At 40.7% G+C, this 21,184-nt stretch overlaps 1 protein-coding gene across 1 annotated transcript in view; it reads left to right on the forward strand.

The window, feature by feature from the left end:
* The window catches only part of FARSB (phenylalanyl-tRNA synthetase subunit beta), a 71,919-nt gene that overhangs the window by 16,177 nt on the left and 34,558 nt on the right, over positions 1–21,184 (forward strand). Inside the window, exons 6-15 of the mRNA XM_019445802.2 lie at positions 870–1,020; positions 1,798–1,906; positions 3,705–3,775; positions 5,236–5,297; positions 6,223–6,274; positions 9,670–9,731; positions 10,201–10,408; positions 10,886–10,966; positions 14,102–14,194; positions 17,865–17,982. Of these exons, the coding sequence (XP_019301347.2) occupies positions 870–1,020; positions 1,798–1,906; positions 3,705–3,775; positions 5,236–5,297; positions 6,223–6,274; positions 9,670–9,731; positions 10,201–10,408; positions 10,886–10,966; positions 14,102–14,194; positions 17,865–17,982 (1,007 nt within the window). The remainder of the gene's footprint in view (positions 1–869; positions 1,021–1,797; positions 1,907–3,704; positions 3,776–5,235; positions 5,298–6,222; positions 6,275–9,669; positions 9,732–10,200; positions 10,409–10,885; positions 10,967–14,101; positions 14,195–17,864; positions 17,983–21,184) is intronic.

Here is a 21,184-nt window from a genome sequence, read left to right on the forward strand (position 1 = left end):
ATTTCACAGGTCAGGTAATGTGGACCTTCATAAAATCCTTGATTGCCAATGCATTTTATCTGGTGTGTATATGCACTTATACATGAATACTGAAATATATTTGTATTTCCCTCTAAAACTAATTTTAAGAAGTCTTAAGAATGGCATACATTCTGACCAAGTTTCTTTTTGAATTGTCTTTCAGAAAGCTTAGAGCTAAATTTGTGACACTGTGTGCTAAGACTGTAGGCCTTTAGATTCTAAATTAGTGTTAATATTGTTCCTGGCTCTGTTTTATATTCCTGTTTCTATTTCTTTCTCTCCTAATCTTAACTTGCTATAAATTCCTAAAATTTCCTTAAATCCTTTGCACATAAACTGCAGAACAAATGAGATTAATACCTTCTGAACTTCCCTTGCACATTAAATTTTAAATGTAATTCACAGTTCTTTAATTTTTTCCCTTATTGAAGTCATACAGCTTTGTGACAGAAAATTAAAGAAAATATAGAAAAACCAAAAAACACGGCAGTTTGGTAGTTTATTCTAATAAAACATTTGTTCACTTGAAGACCCAAAGAGGAGTTAAAAGAAAAAGGGAGTGTTTACTAATGTCCTAGTTAACACAGTACTTAGGAGAGCACTGCAGCAAGGAGTCTATTCTGGCTCCTGAAATAATGTGTTTTAAGTAGCTTTAGAATTTCTCATTACTTTGGATGGCTGTGAGAATTTGTTCATTATTCTCTTCTAAATTTGCCTTGTAATAACAGGCTATTTTAGGGAAGTGTCAAAAATCGTTTTGTTAAAACGTCTGTTAGCTCCCGAATATCTGCTTTGGACTATTAGAACTTGTTTTGTCTGTCCTCTCCCTCTTTTCTCTCGACATTTAGGAAAAGAGCCTTGGTTGCTATTGGTACCCATGATTTGGACACTTTGTCAGGCCCTTTTACTTACACTGCAAAGCGACCTTCAGATATCAAATTCAAGCCTCTAAATAAGACCAAGGACTATACAGCCTGTGAATTGATGAACATATACAAGGTAGATTTTTTTTTTATCTTATGCATTAGCTCTCCATAAATCAAGAAAATTCCTTTAATGTCTGGTCTTGGAATAGGGAGATGTAAATGACTACTTTTAATTTTTATTTTAAAAAATTATTTTAAATGAGTCCTTTTAAAAAACTGTGTCTTAGCTCCATCCACGAGCTACTGATTCCTTTGATCTAGAGTGTGGCCTGGGCATATTTTTGTTCCTTTTTTTAACCTCTTGGTGATTTTAATCTACAGCTAGAATTGAGAACCAATGCAGTGGAATATGCCACATTGTGATATTCCTGTCCAGGTATAATTAAACCTCATGAGAATATGAAGAGTAAGATTAAGCTAGTTTTTTGTGAGAAACAATATTACAATGTATCTACCTCCTACTGTTTAGCATTTTAGGTTCCAGCGGTTAAAATCATTTAGTAGTCACTTTAAATGGCATTCGAAAAATAAAAGTAGTAGGTATCATTCAGAAAAAGCAGCTCTTATCCTTGGCCTGATTGGCCAGTGATTTCCTTCCTGTTGAGGTAGTTTTGTGATGGTTTGTGTTTTGCTTGAGACCATTCAGGCTTGCAAATCTGTTTTTAGTCTTGAAAAATGACCAGGCTATGTTCTCATCTCTCTTCTGTTGGAGAGGAGGTATGCGAGGCTATTGAGCTATTTATATTAGCACATCAAATCTAGAACTTTCTCTCATTTGGGACCGTTTTATTATTTTTCTGTGCTAGATAGGTGTGTAAACTAATTCACAATTTGGCTTCCTTTTTTTCAGACTGACAACCACCTTAAACATTACTTACATATCATTGAAAATAAACCCCTGTTCCCAGTTATCTATGATAGCAATGGTGTCGTCCTTTCAATGCCTCCTATCATCAATGGTGAGTTGTTTCTTGAGCCTCAGGGTTTTTTATTTGTTTTCTGTTTTTTGGGTTTTTTTCTGTTTTATCCTTCAATATTTCTGTAGAATTGAACTTTAGACTTGGCTGAATCAAATCAAATCTTCATCTGGAATCTCAGAATTTTGTAGATTTTATTGTAATGGTTTTTATTTAATAAACGTTTTACTGGTGTTTTTATATAACAAAACAAAATTTTTTTAACGTTTATTTTTTGATAGCATGAGAAGGGCAGAGAGACAGACAGACAGAGGATCTGAAGCGGGCTATGCACGGACAGCAGTGAGCCCAGTGCCGGGTTCAAACTCATGTACCGTGAGATCATGACCTGAGCAGAAGTCGGATGCTCAATCGACTGAGCCACCCAGGCACCCCTTTAATTTTATTTTTTTTTTAGCGTTAATTTATTTTTGAGAGAGAGAGACAGATGGAGCATGAGTGGAGGAGGGGCAGAGAGAGGGAGAGAGAGAGAATTGCCAGCAGGTTGTCAGTGTGGAGCCCCACTCAGGGCTCAAACCCAGGAACTGCGAGGTCCTGACATGAGCTGAAGTCAGACACTCAACTGACTGAGCCCCCCCAGGGTCCCCCAGTATATAACGTTTAAATGTGTAAATATAGGTACATAGGTACTTACTGGTGCCAGTCTCTGGATTCTGTCCTGTTCTTCCAGAGGGTGTTGATATTTTGGTTTTAGCCTGTGATTTGCTTGGTTAAGCTCAAATTCTGTCTAACCTGCTGTTTTTTTTTCTTTTTTTTCCCCCCCAATACATGAAATTTATTGTCAAATTGGTTTCCATACAACACCCAGTGCTCATCCCAAAAGGTGCCCTCCTCAATACCCATCACCCACCCTCCCCTCCCTCCCACCCCCCATCAACCCTCAGTTTGTTCTCAGTTTTTAAGAGTCTCTTATGCTTTGGCTCTCTCCCACTCTAACCTCTTTTTTTTTTTTTTTTCCTTCCCCTCCCCCATGGGTTTCTGTTAAGTTTCTCAGGATCCACATAAGAGTGAAAACATATGGTATCTGTCTTTCTCTGTATGGCTTATTTCACTTAGCATAACACTCTCCAGTTCCATCCACGTTGCTACAAAGGGCCAAATTTCATTCTTTCTCATTGCCACGTAGTACTCCATTGTGTATATAAACCACAATTTCTTTATCCATTCATCAGTAACCTGCTATTTTATAGTTAAAACTTCTAAGCTGAATTTCGGCCCTCTTTTTCTCAGTCCTGAGGGCTTGTTTGATGAGGCAACTTGAATGTATTCACAAAATTTAATGATCTCAAAGCCGTAGACGTTACCCTTTTGGAGAGGAGAAGGTTTAGTTGATTCATGATGAGAAGAGTTTCTTGTCCTTGAGGTCTTGGACTTGAGCTGTTACAGTGATTCAGAACCTGAGCTTCAGAGTAGCCGGACTGAGACCATATCGTAGCCTTGCTGCTTCATGGATTGGGATCAGGGTCAAGGAGCTCAAGCTCTGAGTGTTCGTTCTACCTGCAGCTCCGGCACAGGGTTGTGGTGAAGGTGCGAGGAGACAGCTTCTTCCGGTGCCGGCAGAGCAGCTGGTGGGCTGAATGCACTTAGTAATAGCTGGTTACTGTTTTGATGCACCTGCTTGCAGTGGGGGCTTAAAATAAAAGTTGCATTTTCACCTTACCTCTGAGATACCAGTTTTTATCGTGTCCTAATTGAAAATGTCATTCCTGTGTTGGAGAGCTTTTTTAGTGCACCTGTATTTCTGAAACTGATTGTTTTTGTTACCTTGTGTTTGTTGCAGGAAATCATTCCAAAATAACTGTAAATACTCGAAATGTATTTATTGAATGCACAGGAACGGACTTTACTAAGGTAAGTGAAACAGATTCCACTTTTATACTGTCAGACAGGACAGATTTTATTTCTGGCCAAGACTATATGGCTGAACTACAAAGTGTTGATTTCGTAGATGGGAACATACTTCAGAAATTTAGAAAATTAGAAAACTGTAGATGTTCTGTACTTGGTAATGGTGTGTTCATTTAATCAACAAACCTTTAATGAGTACTTCTGTCTTTCCAGTGCTGTGAATTTAATGAGGTACAAGTTTCTTGACTTTGAGGAACTCATTCTGGTGGGAGAATTAGCCATGTACCTAACTGTAAAATTGAGAAATGGAATAAAGTGTTGTATAACTTGTTTGTTTTGGTTGGCTTAATTTAAATGCCGAGTAATTTGGTGCCTTGTGTACCTGGTAATAAGTTTTTAAAAATGAACTGGCTATAAAGAAGCGTTATTTAGCAAGTTGACAAAGGGCATGTGCATGTGATGATATCTAGAGTATGTAGAATACTAGTTCAGTCACTTTTAGTAAATACATATATTAGATTGCTATGAAACACCCCCCACCCCCGATTTCTTTACACGGGTTAAGTAAGGCGTAAGGTGAGGTGGCAGGTAAGCAAATTGGGAAAGATAAGCTTGAACGGCAGGAGAAGCCTGGCCTGTAGAAATAGGGCAGATAAATGGCATCTAATACATCTTAACAGGATTGGACACCACTGTAAGGTATTTCATTTATAACTTTTATGGGCCATATTTGCCGTCAGAAATCCTAGAGTGATAACGGCTTACACTATTTACCAATTAAAAAGAATTCATATGTTAACAGACCTTTAGGTAGCTTCCCTAAATCTTACATTTAAACAGTGAAGGGTATGTAAAGCAAAGCCTATATCCCAATAAGTTTACTGTATTTTTTTCTGAGAATATTTTTCCAGTTAAAAACTTTAAGAAATCTGTATGGCCCTTGCAGTGTGCCAGGCATTGCTCTCACATGAAAACATTTAATCTTCATAATAACCAGATGAGACTGTAGGAATTTTATTGTCTCCATGTAACAGGTGAAGACGGAGAACTACAGAGATGGTAAGGAACTGGCCCAAAGTCCGGTTACCAGTGAGTGGTCGAGCCAGGAGTCGGGCGCCTGGCTGCAGAGATCTAGGACACTGATGAGGTTTACCCCCAGACTTAGCCGTTTGTCTCCCTTGGAACTTGGTGAACCCAAGGGGGAGGGCCGGGGGAAGTAGATGATTTGTTTCAGTCATGGATTGTTAACTCTCCGAGAACTGAATAAATGCAGACCACCTGAAGGTACGGCTAGGCCCACTTTAGCTCACCAGCTCTTATTCCACTCCCTTTTTTAGAATGTATATATAAAGTCTCATTTTTAGATGTTTGAGGACTAAATTAAATTTTCACTTCCATCTGAGTGAAGAGAGAATATATCTGTAGATGACAACATTTGTCTTTTCCTTTTTTTTTTTTTGCAGGCAAAAATAGTTCTCGATGTTATTGTCACCATGTTCAGTGAATACTGTGAGAATCCGTTTACGTAAGTTCATTTGACACCTTTATGGACAGCCTGTTGTTCTGAAGGCAAAGCAGTGAGGCCTTGTGCTAGACGTAAAGACGAAAAACGTGGCTCTGGTGATTAGAATATATCCTCTCTTTGCGGGGGCTAAGATCCGAACATAAATGTATAAAATAGAAAGTGATAAGTACTTTAAAATAAATTTCCGTGACGTTCTGGCTGTAAGGGCAGGTTATTGCCAGCTGAGGCACCTGGGCAGACCTTGTGGAGGCAACGAAATTCAAGCTGTGTTTAAGGATCGTTGGATTTGAGGGTGTAAACATGGAGGGGCAGCTGAGGAACAGCTAAACAAGTAGGGAAGCACGTATGAGAGCAAAGCATTCATCCTCTATGTGTCACTAAGATCTCTGCATTTTTTTCCGGAGCCTGTTGTTGACTTAGACAACATTTAAATGGCCCTTGCTGCGTATCAGCATCGTTGTTCATTCAAGTGTTCGTTGTAATTCAGAATAGCTGCGTCACTCCAGAGCCCACGCCTGAAATGGCGCGGCAGTGCCGGTTTTGTAGCTTGATGCGCCCCGGAGCGGTTGCGTAGCCGGCTTTCGTGGCCTAACACAGCACCCTGGTGAAGGCTGGAATGTGTGCGTCCGTGTTGGCGGGGAGCCCCCAGGGGAAGCGTGCTTTGCAGCACCGAGAAGAAAACGTCAGGCGTGCGCTGCCCCAGGAGAGATGGGAGCCACGGGGGGAGCAACAGCAGGGGGGCGGCGAACGCAGGGGGATTGATCCAGGCGGCAGTGTTGGGACGGGAATGGATTGAATGTGTTGAGGCTACTGTTACAGGCCACGTGAGAGACTTGTGAGCCATACGTTCATTTCTAGAACTCCCTGCCTTTTTTTTTTAAGTGTTTTATTTCTGGCTTTCTCTTTTTTTTTTTTTTTTCCTAAGGGTTGAAGCCGCTGAGGTAGTTTTTCCTAATGGAAAATCATACATCTTTCCAGTAAGTATTTAAGAAGTGGACTTGATAACACAGGTGGTAACAATAATGGTGCTAGAGTGCTCGTTGTATGTCCGTCCGTCCACCCACATGCCAGGCGTTATACTATGTGCATCACATGGACATAATCACATGACCCTGTGAAGGCGGGTGCCGTTATTATGCCCTTTCCCAGATGGAGTTAGAGACCTTCAGATGTTAAATAGCTTGCCTCTTGCTGTTAAGTGGTAGAGCTGTGTGACAGTTGGGCTTCAGCCACCAACTCTGTTGTATGACCACAGTACGTGGCCAGAATTCCTCTGATTTCTTCTATTAGCTAGTTAACTGGGTAATTTATAGTCTGACCCCTTTCAAGATAACTCAGCCCTCCAAACCTAATTAATCTGTTCACGTTTGAGTTAACAGTTGCTAAAGGCCATCACTGTAACTAAAAATTCCGAATGTATTAGCAGGACTAAGGAATAAGCACAATTATTGTCCAGACGTAGGATCTTAGTAAAAAAAAAAAGAAATCTAAACTAACATTATTCTTAACTGACTGGGTTTTTTTCTTCCCCTAAGATGGTTTTATAAATAAAGATGACCATTCCAACACATGACTGTATTAGTCATTTAGTTGTGGTTATGATTCAGTGAGGCCATTCTTTAAGCTCTTTTTCTTTGGAATTTTCACTATTCCTCCGTCACTTAAGAAGTGGGTCACAGCCTGGAATAGTTTCTACTATTTAAATAGCTTTTAAAGTAGATGAAACCTGCTGAGGTCAGAACACCCCGTCCTGAAAACATGAGTAATTTAGCATCCTATTTTATTCTAGAATATTGATGATAATTCAAAATAAATGTATAACTATAGAAAACGTTGAAATTATGGGCAGTATCAGTTAAAAATTTTTAGTGGCTGTTAGCTTTTGTTATATAATTCACTGATATCTTAAGACTTAGTGACTTAAAACAACAAAGATTTGTTCATGACCATGAACAATAGAATCATGATTCTGTTGGTCAGCTGGGTAGTTCTGGTCTGAGCTGGCTTGGCTAACCTCTGCCAGCCTTGTTCCGGGTCATCAGCTGGTTGGTAGGCTAGCAGCTAGATGACCTTTGATGGCCTCGCTCAAGTCTGCTTAGTCTTGGAGTACCCAGGTCAAGTGTCTGTCACACCCAGCAAGGTAGTTTGGTCTTTATTACATGGTGGCAGTTGCAGGGTTCCCAGCAGCGAGAGAGAGCAAGTCCAGTGCTTAAGTATTTTTAAGCATGGTGTCCTGTTGGCCTAAGCCAGTCATTTTGCTAGATTCAAGGAGGGTGAAATAGACTCTCATTTCTCAGTGTGGGGGCCTCAAGTGTTATATTGTGAGTCCATGGATGCAGCAGAGTTGGGAAGAATGTGGCCGTTTATATGATTTACGACAGTAGTACTTGGGATTAGCCAGAGAGAGCTTTTTAGTTTGTTTTACAGTGATGTCTTGAGTTGAGAAAAGTTTTTTTCTCTTTAATGTGAAGAACTGTCAAGTATTTTTTGTTTAACTTTTTTTTTTAATGTTTATTTTTGAGAGACAGAGACAGAGTATGAACAGGGGAGGGGCAGAGAGAGAGGGAGACACAGAATCCGAAGCAGGCTCCGGGCTCTGAGCTGTCAGCACAGAGCCCGACGCAGGGCTCGAACTCCTGGGCTGTGAGATCGTGACCTGAGCTGAAGTCGGCCACCCAACCGACTGAGCCACCCAGATGCCCCAAGAATCGTCAAGTATTAACAAAAGTGAAATATGTACTTTGAGGAAGAAAAAGATACGTTAAAATTTGGTTGACTTTTCTCGTGTAGCTAATTCCTTGAATTTGTTTGCATTATAAAGAGGTTTCATAAATTTGAAATGATGGGATTTCTGAACAGGAGTACTGTATCAGTGTTGTCATTTGTTAATTTATTTCCTTATAAATGTAGATTAAAACAGCTCTTCTCAGATTGTCCTCCCAGAAGAGAATGACCTTCTGAGGAACTGATTGTTCCTCATATGAATTAGCATGTTTTTTAAAACACTTTGGAAGTTCTTCCTAGTCTTCTGTTATCTCATATAAAAGAATAAGAGGACCTGAAAAGTTAAGTGGAAGGCAGTGAGAGAGGCTGGTGGTTAATGGTGTGAGCCTCGGAATTAGGCTGCCTGAACATGTCAGTTCACGTGTTTGTTCATTCGCTTCTTGGACACACTTACTCATTAATTGTATACCAAGTGCTTATTCTCTTGTGAGCATGTTTGTAAGCACCGGGAATATAGCATCACAACCTCAGCAGCTTACCATTGTTGTGATCAGGGAATAGTTACTCATCTAAAATTTACTATTCTCATTTCACAAATAAGAAATCTAATAGTATCTGTTGTGAGGGTTAAGGTTAGTATCTTCAAAGTGTCTTGTACTGTTTAGTTCATATTAACGACTCAGTGAAGGTTGTTTCTGTGGCGGTCATTCGCATCTGGTTTTGTACTTTTTAAACCCTAACGTGCAGTCACATCAGCTCAGGATCTTGGTATCAGATCTGGATTCAGTAGATCCATTGTCACTGCTCCCAGCAACAAGGCCGAAGAGTCTGCATTTCTAAGAGGCACTTGGGTGATGATGATGCTTCTGCCTGAGAACTGCATTTTGAATGGCAGGGCTCTGGCCCATTGTCCTTACTTGGATCCAAACATTTTTAGATGTATAGCCTTTTTTGTTAGTGGTAGTTATACTTTTGAGAGTAATTTAGTGATAAGAAACATTCATAGGTATGTGTGCAAAGGGCCGAAAAGCCTGAGTTTTATACATATTTGTTCCTACCTAACGTGGCACACTTATGTGCTGTTTGAAGGGGAGGGAGTACCAATTTATGAGATGCTTCCAGCCCTACCTTCTAGAGCAGATTGATGGTCGCTAGGACTGCCTGGGGGGGGGCCTGGTCACATTCCCCACCAGAATAAATGATAAGAAAGGAGTTTCTTTGTAACACTTAGATTTAGCTTAATGGTGATATTTGATAGTACACGGTGGTATTTGAACTCTTTCTTGGTCGTATACACCTTGCATGAGAGGAGATTCAAAATCCTTAGGATTTATAAGCATCTTAGAAATGATGTACCAGGGTTTTATTGTAGAGAGTGGTGATTGATCATCTAAGAGAAAAGTGTTTGACATTTTATATTTCTGAGAAGTTCCTGTTGTCTAGCAAGTAGAATGTTCAGTTATGAACGTAATGTAGCAGATTTATTCCTCCATAATGTTTTCGAAACATTATGTTTATTTTCAGTGTCTCGCTCTAACAACGGTTTTTTGGGAGGGCAAACTGCCACAGTAAGATGACGTAAAATTAGAGTCTAACACTGTAGCTGACAGGGAATGACTGAAGCTTCTCAAACTTTTTCTCTTTGAAGGAACTGGCTTACCGAAAAGAGATAGTGAGAGCTGATCTAATTAACAAAAAAGTTGGAATCAGGTACGCTTTGAAACCATTTATTTACTGTTGGAGAGAATTCAAGAATGAAGTACCCACAGGACTTTAATTTTTCTTGGAAGAATGCTTAGGGTTTTCATATCTTTTCAGAGTAAGTGATAATAACTCCTCTGTTGTGATATCTAGTGTCTAACGGAACTCCGAAAGAAAGGTGATACTTAGAGTATTTTAAAACAAAATATAAGCATTTAAAAAAAATTTTTAATGTTTATTTATATTTGAGAGAGACAGAGACAGAGTGTGAGCAGGGGAGGGGCAGAGAGAGAGGGAGACACAGAAACAGAAGCAGGCTCCAGGCTCCGAGCTGTCAGCACAGAGCCCGACCCGACGCGGGGCTCAAACTCAAACCATGAGATCATGACTGAGCCCACTGAGCCACCCAGGCACCCCAAAATATAAGCATGTTTTAAGTAATCCAGTGAAGTTTATGGATTGTACATTCCTGTTTCAGAGAAACTCCAGAAAATATTGCCAAGCTTCTAACCAGGATGCATTTAAAGTCAGAAGTAATAGGCGACGGGAATCAGATTGAGATTGAGATCCCTCCAACCAGAGCTGACGTTATCCACGCATGTGATATCGTAGAAGACGCAGCTATTGCTTACGGATATAACAACATTCAGATGGCCCTCCCGAAAACATACACCATAGCTAATCAAGTAAGATTGCACCCTTAAATAAATATTCCTTATTGTGAGAGACTGATTATTGAATGCCAGGAAGGTTTTGGGAAAAACAGAACATAGGAATTAAGTAGCCTTTGGACATGCTGTGCCATGAGAGGCATTTGCTATGGAGAGGATACAAAACAGATGCCCAGTGGATTAGAGTAAGTTGAAAACTTGTGATGGCTAGTACTTGAAGAAAGACAGGTTTCGAGTTTGGAGCCCTTTTGAATCTCGAACTGGGATATTCATTTCCTCAACCTGGCCTGAAGGCAGAAGTTTGGTGTGGGAGAGGTCAAGCGGGGGTTTGTACATCTGTGTAGGAATAGTGGGGTAGTGGGGCGGTGGGGAGGGCTAAAATGGGGGTGCTAGCGGTATTAGGATGGGAGGGGGTTTTCCTTTTAAGGACGTGTTTTGTTTAAACCTTTTGTTAGTAGGACATTTTATTGAGGTGAAATATCTTTCTTCCAGTTTCCTCTTAATAAGCTCACAGAGCTCCTACGGTATGACATGGCGGCCGCCGGATTCACCGAAGCGCTTACCTTTGCTCTGGTATGTCCTGTGTGCTTTTGTGTGCAGCTGATTGTTGACAGTGAATCCCCGAATTACTGTATTCTCCGATTCCTGACACGAACTTACAAAAGCCAGACTGCTAACATTTCCAGGTTCTAGAAAAATGTTTTCACTTGAGAACGTACAATTTCTAGTGAAGAAATGTTTTCTTTTTAGTCACTGAAAATCATGAAGGACAAAACAGTCTTAAATGACAGATAACTGTGTATTTTTTATTAGCATGGAAATGTTAAGGGTTGAATTCGCAATGAATTTCATAACCAGACTGATGAAGTTAGAATATTTAGTCTTAATTTGGTTGTGTCTGTGCCCACTAGATGCCGCCCTGGTTAAGGGTTTGTGGACTGTTACACATTAAACTGGTCTTTGAACATGTTCACAACATTTGCTTTGAGTTGAAAAGCTGACATAAAAGGCTTGAATCAGGAAATGAATTTTATTACAAAATAGAAGGAAATCCCCTTCCCCCTGCAGATTGACCATTTGAAAAGAATAAAATATGTATGCCGTTTATAGTTCCTTCTTCTCTTGCTGAGCATTTATGTGGTGCCTACAGTGTGGTTCTTGAGTATTCAAGCAAGCTTCTGCTTAATGACGTAGGGCAAAACCCAAACCAAAGGAAAACAAAACTAATTCGTTTTCTCCCCTCAACTCGACTCCAGACATAGACTTCTCAGTGTTGTATTTACAGAAGGCAGGAGTGGGGGCTACGCTACTATGTATGTGGGGAGAGGGAGATGCAACCTCTCCGGGTCCTTTCAGTGAGCATTTGTATTTGTAGGATGCTAACAGGGGAAGGGATCTCACGTATCTTGTCGGTCAACATTTTAATTTTGCTGATTCACTAGTCCTTTATTTAGATTTTAAATTTGTTTTTTTAATTGTTTTTAATGTTTTATTTCTTTCTGAGAGAGAAACAGAGCATGAGCTGGGGAGGGGCCAGAGAGAGGGAGACACAGAATCCAAAGCAGGCTCCGGGTTCTGAGCTGTCAACGCAGGGCCTGACATGGGGCTTGAATTCATGAACCTTGAGATCATGAGCTGAGCCGAAGTCAGACGCTTAACTGACTGAACCACCCAGGTGCCCCAAGAAATGTATTGCATTTTATTTTATTTAAAAATTATTTTTTAGCATTTATTTGTTTTTGAGAGAGCAAGACACAACGCAAGCAGAGAAGGGGCAGAGATGGGGGAGGGATGCAGAATCCAAAGCAGGTTCCAGGCTCTGAGCTGTCAGCACAGAGCCCAACGCGGGACTTGAACCCACGAACTGTGAGATCATGACCTGAGCTGAAGTCGGACACTTAACACCCAGGTGGGTGGCTCATTCAGTTAAGCATTCGAGTTTGGCTCAGGTCATGATCTCACGGTTCTTGGGTTAGAGCCCTACGTTGGGCCCTGTGCTGACAGCTTGGAGCCTGGAGCCTGCTTTGGATTCTGCGTCCCTCCCCGCTCTCTGCCCCTCCCCTGCTCATGCTCTTTCTCAAAAATAAATAAATCTTAAAAAAAAAATTTAAATGAAGTGATACAGGATTGATTTGAAAGGATTCAAAACCTGTACAGAACCATGTAGAGTAAACCATAACTGTTCCCTTCTGTTGGCCCTCTGGATTCTAACCCTATTTTCCTCCCCAGAACTAACTGCTGTTTAGACTTCGGCATGTGTGTTTCCCTGCCTTTTTGCAGAAGTAGTGTTTAAAAAGAAAAAATTTAAACTGCTTCTAATCTCAGTCCGTTTTCCTCCATTGTTGTGATAAAGTACAAGGTCACTCACATACCTACCTATGTTGCTGTGCAGAACGATGTTTTTTTTTTTTTTTTAATACAGACGAGTTCTTTTTGAGAGTAGATTGCATTATTTAAATTGCATTTCCTAATTCATCACATTATATCTTGTTATAAAACCCACCTCCGTGTTGTAGAGAAAATTTGATTATTCCCAGTATGCCTGCCATGATTCTCTACCTCTGCAGCCATGGCAGATCAGGGAGCTTTTTTCTGCTCTGCCTGGATGTGGCTTCAGTATCCCTCCCAAGAGAGCATGGCAAGAATCATTAGAACTGGCATTGACATAAAATCTGAGCCCATCCGTGTTTCTTTTTCCCCCCAAGAGAAATGCAGACTAACTAGCCCTTGAAGACCATTTGGTAAAATAGTGCAATTAGGCAACATCACCTAATGTTGGAGATAGTTCAGTACCCTGATGGTACATCAGTTTTCATGTTAAGTTTTAAACTCCTTTGCAGCAGTTAGCATTAATATGTGATACTTGTTCTTAGTAATTTATTAAGCATCACTGTTAATATTTCTTTGAGCGCTTAGTTTGTGCCAGGTGCTTTATTTGCATTATCTTGTTAACTCATTTGTTAGATGTAATGCATCTAATAGTGAGTTTTATTTTCATACCTTCTGCCTATCATCCTGGTTTTGTGACCAGCCTCTTTCTCTGTTTGGTGGGTGAGTGCTTAAGAGTTTATTCCTCAGAGCTTTATCACGCACAGATGCACAGAAGTTAAATGATCAAGTAGAGAGAATGTTGGGCAGAATTCAGGCCGCTTGAATTCTGCTCTTACTCCTGTCATTCTACCGTAAGTCAGTACGTATTTAGCAGACATTATAATGGTAATCAAAACAAAGCCATAGGAACACCAAGGAAGGAGAGAGAAGTTGGAGTCACTAGGAATATATCTATGGAAGAGGTAGAACTCTGTTGGGGGATGGTAGTAGGTAGGTTGGGGGAAGGCACTTAGGGTAAAAGGAAGGAAGGAAGAGTGTAAGATTCAGGGAATGGGTAGCTAGTTGTAAGAGACTAGACTGGTAAGTGAGAGGCTAGCTTAGGAAGGGCCCAAATACAGTTATAGCACCATCAACATGTGGAAAACTTACTTTGCCTCTGTATCATAGATAGAACTCCTTGTAAAAGAACTGTTAATGTGAAATTATATCTGCTGTGACCCTGAAGTAGTTGATACATGTATTCTTTTTTTTTTTTTAACTTCTTTATACAGAGAATCTACATTGCTACAAGACCATAAGTTGACTTATAGCCTTAAATACTTTGTATATTCAATTTAGTCATTGTTTTTCCTTATTTATTTTGTATGTACTTCTTAGTGCTCCCAAGAAGATATTGCTGATAAACTTGGTTCGGACATCTCTGCAACAAAGGCAGTCCACATAAGTAATCCTAAGACAGCTGAATTCCAGGTGAGAATTCTAAGTAGCTAAGAGTCTGAGTAAATACTGAGAGGTGGTACAGAAGTTATTATACTTCAGATAACAAAGTCTTAGAGCTTTTTAAAAGTCTCTTCTTGGATAGAGGATAGTTGGTTCCTGCATACTTTGTTGACAAATTCTTAACACCTTTTTGTAATCTTTTCTTGATTGATGTACAGTGGGTCTTTGCTTGCTCTGTGCTGTGTAGCCCAGTCTTACCTGAACTTTCCATTTCATTCCTTTCAGATCAGTTGACTTTTTAAGTACTATTTGAAGTTTTCATCTTTTCTACCCATTTGTAGTAAATGAGTCAGTAACTATTCACAGTACCTCTGTGAAGTCATTCACTTTGAAATTAGTTGCTACATCAGTTTTTGACTAAGCCGTCTCCATTTTTTTTCATGGTAATCCTTTAGTTCAATGGCAGTTTCACATAGGGTGTAGGAATATGTCAGTGCGAATGATACTACCTTAGTAAGTGTTAAATGATTTACATTATAGACTATGATATTACCTCGAAACGCTCTTTTATAGATTATGATACCTTTGCTTATTAATGACTTTAAACCATCTCCCCTCTTTCATACTGGCTCGCTCTCATTCTGTTTTGGTTACAGGCGCAATTCTTGATGATTTTTCTTTTTTTCTTTTAAACTTTTTTAACGTTTTATTTATTTTTGAGAGAGAGAGAGTGCACGCAGGTGAGGGGCAGAGAGAGAGGGAGAAACAGTCCGAAGCAGGTTCCAGGCTCTGAGCTGTCAGCACAGAGCCTGATGCGGGGCTCGAACTCACGAACTGTGAGATCATGATCTGGGCCGAAGTCGGATACTTAACCGACTGAGCCACCCAGGTGCCCCTCTTGATGATTTTTCTTTAACCGGGTTTGGAATCAAGGGGAATCTTAGAATTGGGAAGAAATGCTTTCAAATAAATTAATGCTGTTAATAACATGTGAACTCTTGAGATAGTTCTGTGGTTTTCACATCTGTAAAAGAAGGCTCAATTCTAAAAATTTTTAAAGTTCTAAAAATGTTAAAATTTAGATTTTTATTTAAAGTTAGATTTAATCTATAGGGCTACCCACTAATGCGGTAGATTAGGGCGAGGCTGTTTAAAGAACTAATTGATAATAACATGCACCAAGTACATGAGTTGTTTCTCGGTACTCAGTGTCAGAACTTTGAAGAATTATGCCAATTTGGAAAGATTGTGATCATAAGTTTGCTTTGAGGCCCACTAGCTTTTCTACTGCTCTCTCTTATGGTGTTCTTTTTAATAGGAGACACTCAAAATCATTTGGGTACAGGGATTTTTCAGTAAATCTTAACTGGGTTTTTATTTGCGTTTATTCCAGGTTTTCCATTTTCTCCCAGTTTTGTTTATCAAGCTTGATAGATGTAAGATGAGGTAATGTTCTTTAGGTTTACGTTCTGTTTTCTATGTAAGTGGGAGGAAAACAAATCAGAAGCACATTAAATATCACTATAAATAGTAGTGGTTTAGCACACTTTCAGAATCAATAATTCTGCATAAAATACATTAGATGAGAGGCTGTCTTTTGGATTCGACAGATTCTGCAGTTTACTCATGGTTTACTAGCAGATATATCCTACCGTTACTCATGGGGCTGACAGGTTTCTGTTTGCTTATGGTTAAATGTAAAGTTGTTTGTGGACTTGTAACTCCCATTTATTGTCTAAGCCCATTCTTTCTCTTGCATAATTCTTAATTTGGGGGTATTTTCTCACAGAGATGTTAGAGAATGGATATAAGAAGAAATGTCATTTAGTTAAAACATGTAAATTTTTATTATAATTATAAACAAAATTACAGAACGTTACCACATTCCCCCAAGTCAGCAATAGTATTCTTTAGTATCCTTAAGTAGCCAATCATTGTTCACATTTTTCCAGTTGTCTCAAGTTTTTTAATAGTTTGATTTGGCATTCAAATGTTTGTACAAAGTTGATGTGTTTCTTAAGTCTTTTTAATTTACAGATTGCTCCTCTAGCCATCTCTGTCTTTTCCTCTCTCCCTTTCACTTTATTTGTTGAAGAAACGGGGTCATTTGTCCTGTAGAGTTCCCACAGTTAAGATCTTGTGGAATACGTTCCACTGGTCCCCTACATTTCTAGTATGTCGGTAGGTAGATGTAGAAGTTTGATTGGATTCAGTTTTCACTTTTTGTATTGCCGTTTGAGTTTCTAAACAAGCAAATAAGGCTTATCTGTAAAATGGGGGGGGGGGGGGAACCTAAGAAAAATTATTTACACAGGAAGCTTGTCTGTATTACAGTAAGTTAAGCTTTCTTTTAACACTGCAGTTTTGTTTCTGATTGGCTTGGGCACTTTCTCTCCATTCGCGAACGTGAGCAGTATTTAGAAAAGCACCGAGATTGAGGCTGCTCGCAGCAATTGCGAGAGTGAGATTGATAGGAAATCCGTTCTCTTTCCTCAACACACATTCTACTAGCAAGTCTTAGGGGCTTATTACTGTTACGCCTGTAGGATCTCAGAGGGGCTGCTGTTTTAGTCAGGGTGGTCAGGACAGACGGGCCTTTGTGGGAGAGGACCTGTTGAGAAGAAACCTAAAGAAAGTAAGGCCGCCACATGTGAGTCCAGAGGAAGAACGTATGAAGTGGAGGTAGGGAGGAGGCGTGGAGGCCTGAGGTGGAAGTCTGCTCTTCCACGGAGTGTGGCCAAAGCCCGGTACGCCCATTGGGGGCAGCGTGTATTGAAGTTGGAGAGGATGCCAGGGCCGGATTTAGATACAAGGACCCCATGTAGGGCATGGTTTTATTCACAGTTGGGTGGAAACCTATTAGATTTTTGAGCAGGGGAGGTTCCTGATCTGATTTGAGCTTTTAAGGATCATTGTGGAGAACAGACCGTAAGGTAGCAGGATTGGAAGCCGAGAAACCAGCGTGAGCTCACGCAGTCGTCTGGGCAGAGGATGGCAGTGCTGGTGTCTGACTCCAGAGCCCACGTTCTTGATGACGGTTTCCTACTCCTGCTCATAAAACTGGTCTGGTCACGTGATGCATCAAAAGCCCACCTGTCTCCTTGAGCTCAGAATGAGAAATTTATTTGAGACAGAAGTAGGGAAGCTGTTTTGTTTTTAAGAACTAGGATGTCTGGTTGTATTTCTTTGGCTACGAAGCTGAAAACTATAGTCACAGCTTGCCCATAGCAACTGCATAATTTTTTTTAGTGCTTACGTATTTGTGTTCTTTTTTCTCGTTGTCATGGTATTTTAATTGCATTTACATTTTCCCTGGTCTTGGTTTTTAAGAATTTGATTCTGATTTAACTTATATAAATACTTGGGTTTCTTGTAATCTCCTTCAATTTCTTTATAAAATAAAGCAGGATATGAAAATTTATATATTTGAAGTCTTAAATAACCAATCCTAGATACAAGCATTGTATTTATAATACTTGTTTCTCATTTTGGGATCAAGTTTTGTGACTTTTCATTTTTTAAGTTTGGAAGCCAGAATATTTTAAGTTTTTGTCTTGGAATTGAAAATTAAAAATGATTTGGATATTTAGGCATTGCATTTTCCAGAAGAGTCTTGCTGTGAAGCTGTTGAGTTCTGGCCTTGTCACCAGGTCGGTTTGGTTCTCCTTCGGTCAATGCAATTTCACGTGTTCTCCTGTAGGTGGCACGCACTACCCTTCTTCCTGGCCTCCTAAAGACCATAGCTGCGAATCGGAAGATGCCCCTTCCTCTGAAACTGTTTGAAATCTCTGACATTGTAGTAAAAGATTCTAGCAGAGGTAAGAACAAGTCCCCTTTTAGTCCCGCTGAAAGCATTTTATTATGAAAATTTCACCTGCATATTAAAAGGTAAGCAGTATGATGACCCCTATGAATCCAGCACCCGGCTCAGCAGTTATCAGCACGTGGCCAGTCTTTCATCTGTTTGTACTCCAGCCTGCTTCCCCATGTTCTTTTGATGTAGTTCCCAGACATCCTGTCATGTCATCAGCAAACACTTTAGTATGTATTTCTAGAAGATAATGTATCTCTAAAAGATAACAGAGGCCACTCTTGATTTTTAAAAAATAAGCCACACTCTTTTATCATCGAAGACCCAGCTCGTGTTTAAATTTCCCCATCTGTTTCATAAATTTAGTTTTCATGATTGATATGAATCCATCCAAGGAAGCTATTCAAATATTTAGTTGCTCTCTTATTTCTTTAAATGGAAAGCAAATCGTAAAGAACTTAACATTTATGAAGAACCCTGTTAAAACCTCAACTTGAGGGGTGCCTGGGTCGCTCAGTCCATTAAGCATCTGACTTCGGCTCGTGGGTTCCAGCTCCGCGTGAGGCTCTGCTGACAGCTCAGAGCCTGGAGCCTGCTTCTGATTCTGTGTCTCCCTGTCTCTCTGCCCCTCCCCTCCTCACGCTCTGTCTCTTTCTCTCTCAAAAAGAAAGAAACATTCAAAAAAGTACTACGGAACATTTCCTTATATCCTGTGATTTATGTGCATGTCATTTTAAGGTACTTGATACCTTGCCATTGTAGTTAGCAGTGGCTGTTCACTGTCACTCTTGTACTAGTTATTGTACACGTTTTACCAGGTTTTGTCTCGAGTGTCGTCTGGACTTCTTAGTACAGCCAGTTGCTTGGTCCACCGTTTGGAACTCAGAGATTCCTGAAGAAACCTGTATTTAGTTAGTGCTTAAACCTGATTGCCAAGGATGTCAGTCTTATTCAGACTTTTGTCTTCAGACTGAGGTCGGTCTGGAGCTGCATAGGAGATCATTTCTTGGTGAGCGGTGCCATCAAATGACTGAGCTGCTGGCAGTGTTTCTCTGGTTCCCTGGATTTAACTGTTCAGATCCTGTGTTCTATTCGGGAGCCTCACCCCAGACTGCAGAACTCCGTGTTTTCTTTTGAATCTGTTGACACCAGCAAAGGCCTTTTCCTCAGTTTCTCTTGGAGCGGATCATATGGCAGTTGTTCTGACCGCCCAGAGTAGTTGAGAACCGTTGGCTGTAAATCAGCTGATCTTAGGAAATGGACACTAGAGAGGCACGTCCGTGCCGACGGTATGTGAACCTTTTGTAGCAAACTCTTCCGCCGAAGCTGGATTCCATCGACTTCCCGGTGTGCAGCCTTGTCTTCGGCTAACGGCATCACCTTGCATTTGGATGGTACTTTATACTTTTCAAAATCTTTTTAAACATACTTCTTCTCTTTTGATTGTTAATCCATCTCTTTGAGGCAGATGGGGCCAAAAACACTGTCCATGCTTAATATATAGGAAAATTAAGACAGGGAAGTGTTAATTTGCCCAAGGCTGGATAAGTTTTGGACTTCAAGCTAAGGCCAGAATTTGGTTTCTGTGCATATATCCTTAGAGAATAAAAGTTTATTTTAATATCAGTCTGCGTAGCATTTTCTTTGGGTGGTGTGTCAGTTTTCTTTGGTGGTAGAAATCAAAACATTTTCCGTGCCGGCTCTAAGTAGTTCTGAGGGTTCTTGTGCCTCAAATCCTCCATCGGTACAGATAACTGAGAATTTGTTATGATTTCACTGTCAGGTTTTTCTGTTAATTTTGACTCCTTTCCTTTCGTCTTGGCTCTTTGAATTGTATGTTTTGATCCTTGGTGATCCAACCTATTTACAGATGTGTATAGGATTAGGTCAGTTACACTAAGTTTCCTCAAAAGTGTTGTAATACTGTTTCAGCGGTAGGCCTCTTTCCTAATGGCAGGGGCTCCCTCAGGGCGCTTCAGGGCTGGGCACACTTGTAAGCAGGCGGCTCGGAGTCTGGAGGGTGAGGAGCCAGCTGAGGTCCCCACGATTGCCGCGAGGACATTTTCGCTGTGAGCACAGAGCGCTTGGCTGTGGTCCAGCCCTTGGTAGGGATGTCTCTGCTGTTTTTTTCTTTCATGTGTTTCTGGGAAGGCCCAGGCACAGACTCCACTCCGCAAGCGAGGACCACGCTTGGAGAGAAGGCCGCCTGTTGAGAGCGAGCGAGCTGTTGTTCAGTGCTAGCGCTCTGGGCCGTCACGTAACACATCGCCCTGGCGATAACCCCAGAAAGTCAGTCTGTATACTTGTCACCTCCGATTTGCATTTCTGCTACACTTCGTGTCATCAGAAAGAGTAGTTTTCATCTCTGTAGCAGACCTTTTATTCCGGTTTTTACTTGTGATTATTGTGCTGTTCTCCCCGTGGAGCCATTTTCATCTGATAAGACATTGGCCTGTTATCTCGCACCATTCTGGTTTATTGTCTTTAACCTTTTCCGTCAGTGGGGTTTGAGGAATGAGAGGAGGGAGGCGTGCTCAGTAAGTTCACCCTCTGGAGTAGGTTTCCTCTTGAGGGAGACCCGGAGTTTTTATCCTAGCAAGTCATTTTCCTGATGGATTATTCTGCGTATGTGCAGGTGGACCCCCTGCTTGTCATTTGGGGGTACGCAGAGGACCCTGTAGCGGCGGCAGCTCAGCTCCATGGATTCAAGACTGTACAGCCAGCGTTTTGGGGTTTGAGTCCTGGTTCTGCCACTTAAGAGCTGCTCAACCTCCGACAATTTATTCAGTCTCCCTGTGCCTGTTTTCTCATCTGTAGCAGTGGGGATGATGGTTGCACTTACTGGATTTTTGTAAGGATTACATGAATTTGCGTTTTGAAAAGTTCTGGCCGTGTAATAGGCACCTTTTGGTGTCTGCTCTTACTGGCGGGGTATTAGCAGTCCCTGAGGCCAGGTACCTAGCGTCCTGGTCTGTGGTGATTGTCCATGAGAATGACTTGTAAGCGTCCAGCCATTAAAGGGTTAATGTCACCTTGCTGCCGCCCTTGGGGCTCCGTTTTTGTCCTAACTTTTGATTTAATTGGGTTTTCTTCTGTTGTATTCTATCTTCTTATTTTAGGGCATGAAAAACCAAAATGTACTGGGGGGGGGGGTTATTTACTTAAAAACAGGAATGTTGTTTTCTTTTCAGTAATTCATCAGCCACTTC

This window comes from Panthera pardus, unplaced genomic scaffold, assembly GCF_024362965.1.
Source record: "Panthera pardus isolate Hobbes unplaced genomic scaffold, ASM2436296v1 HiC_scaffold_10, whole genome shotgun sequence".
NCBI lineage: Eukaryota > Metazoa > Chordata > Mammalia > Carnivora > Felidae > Panthera > Panthera pardus.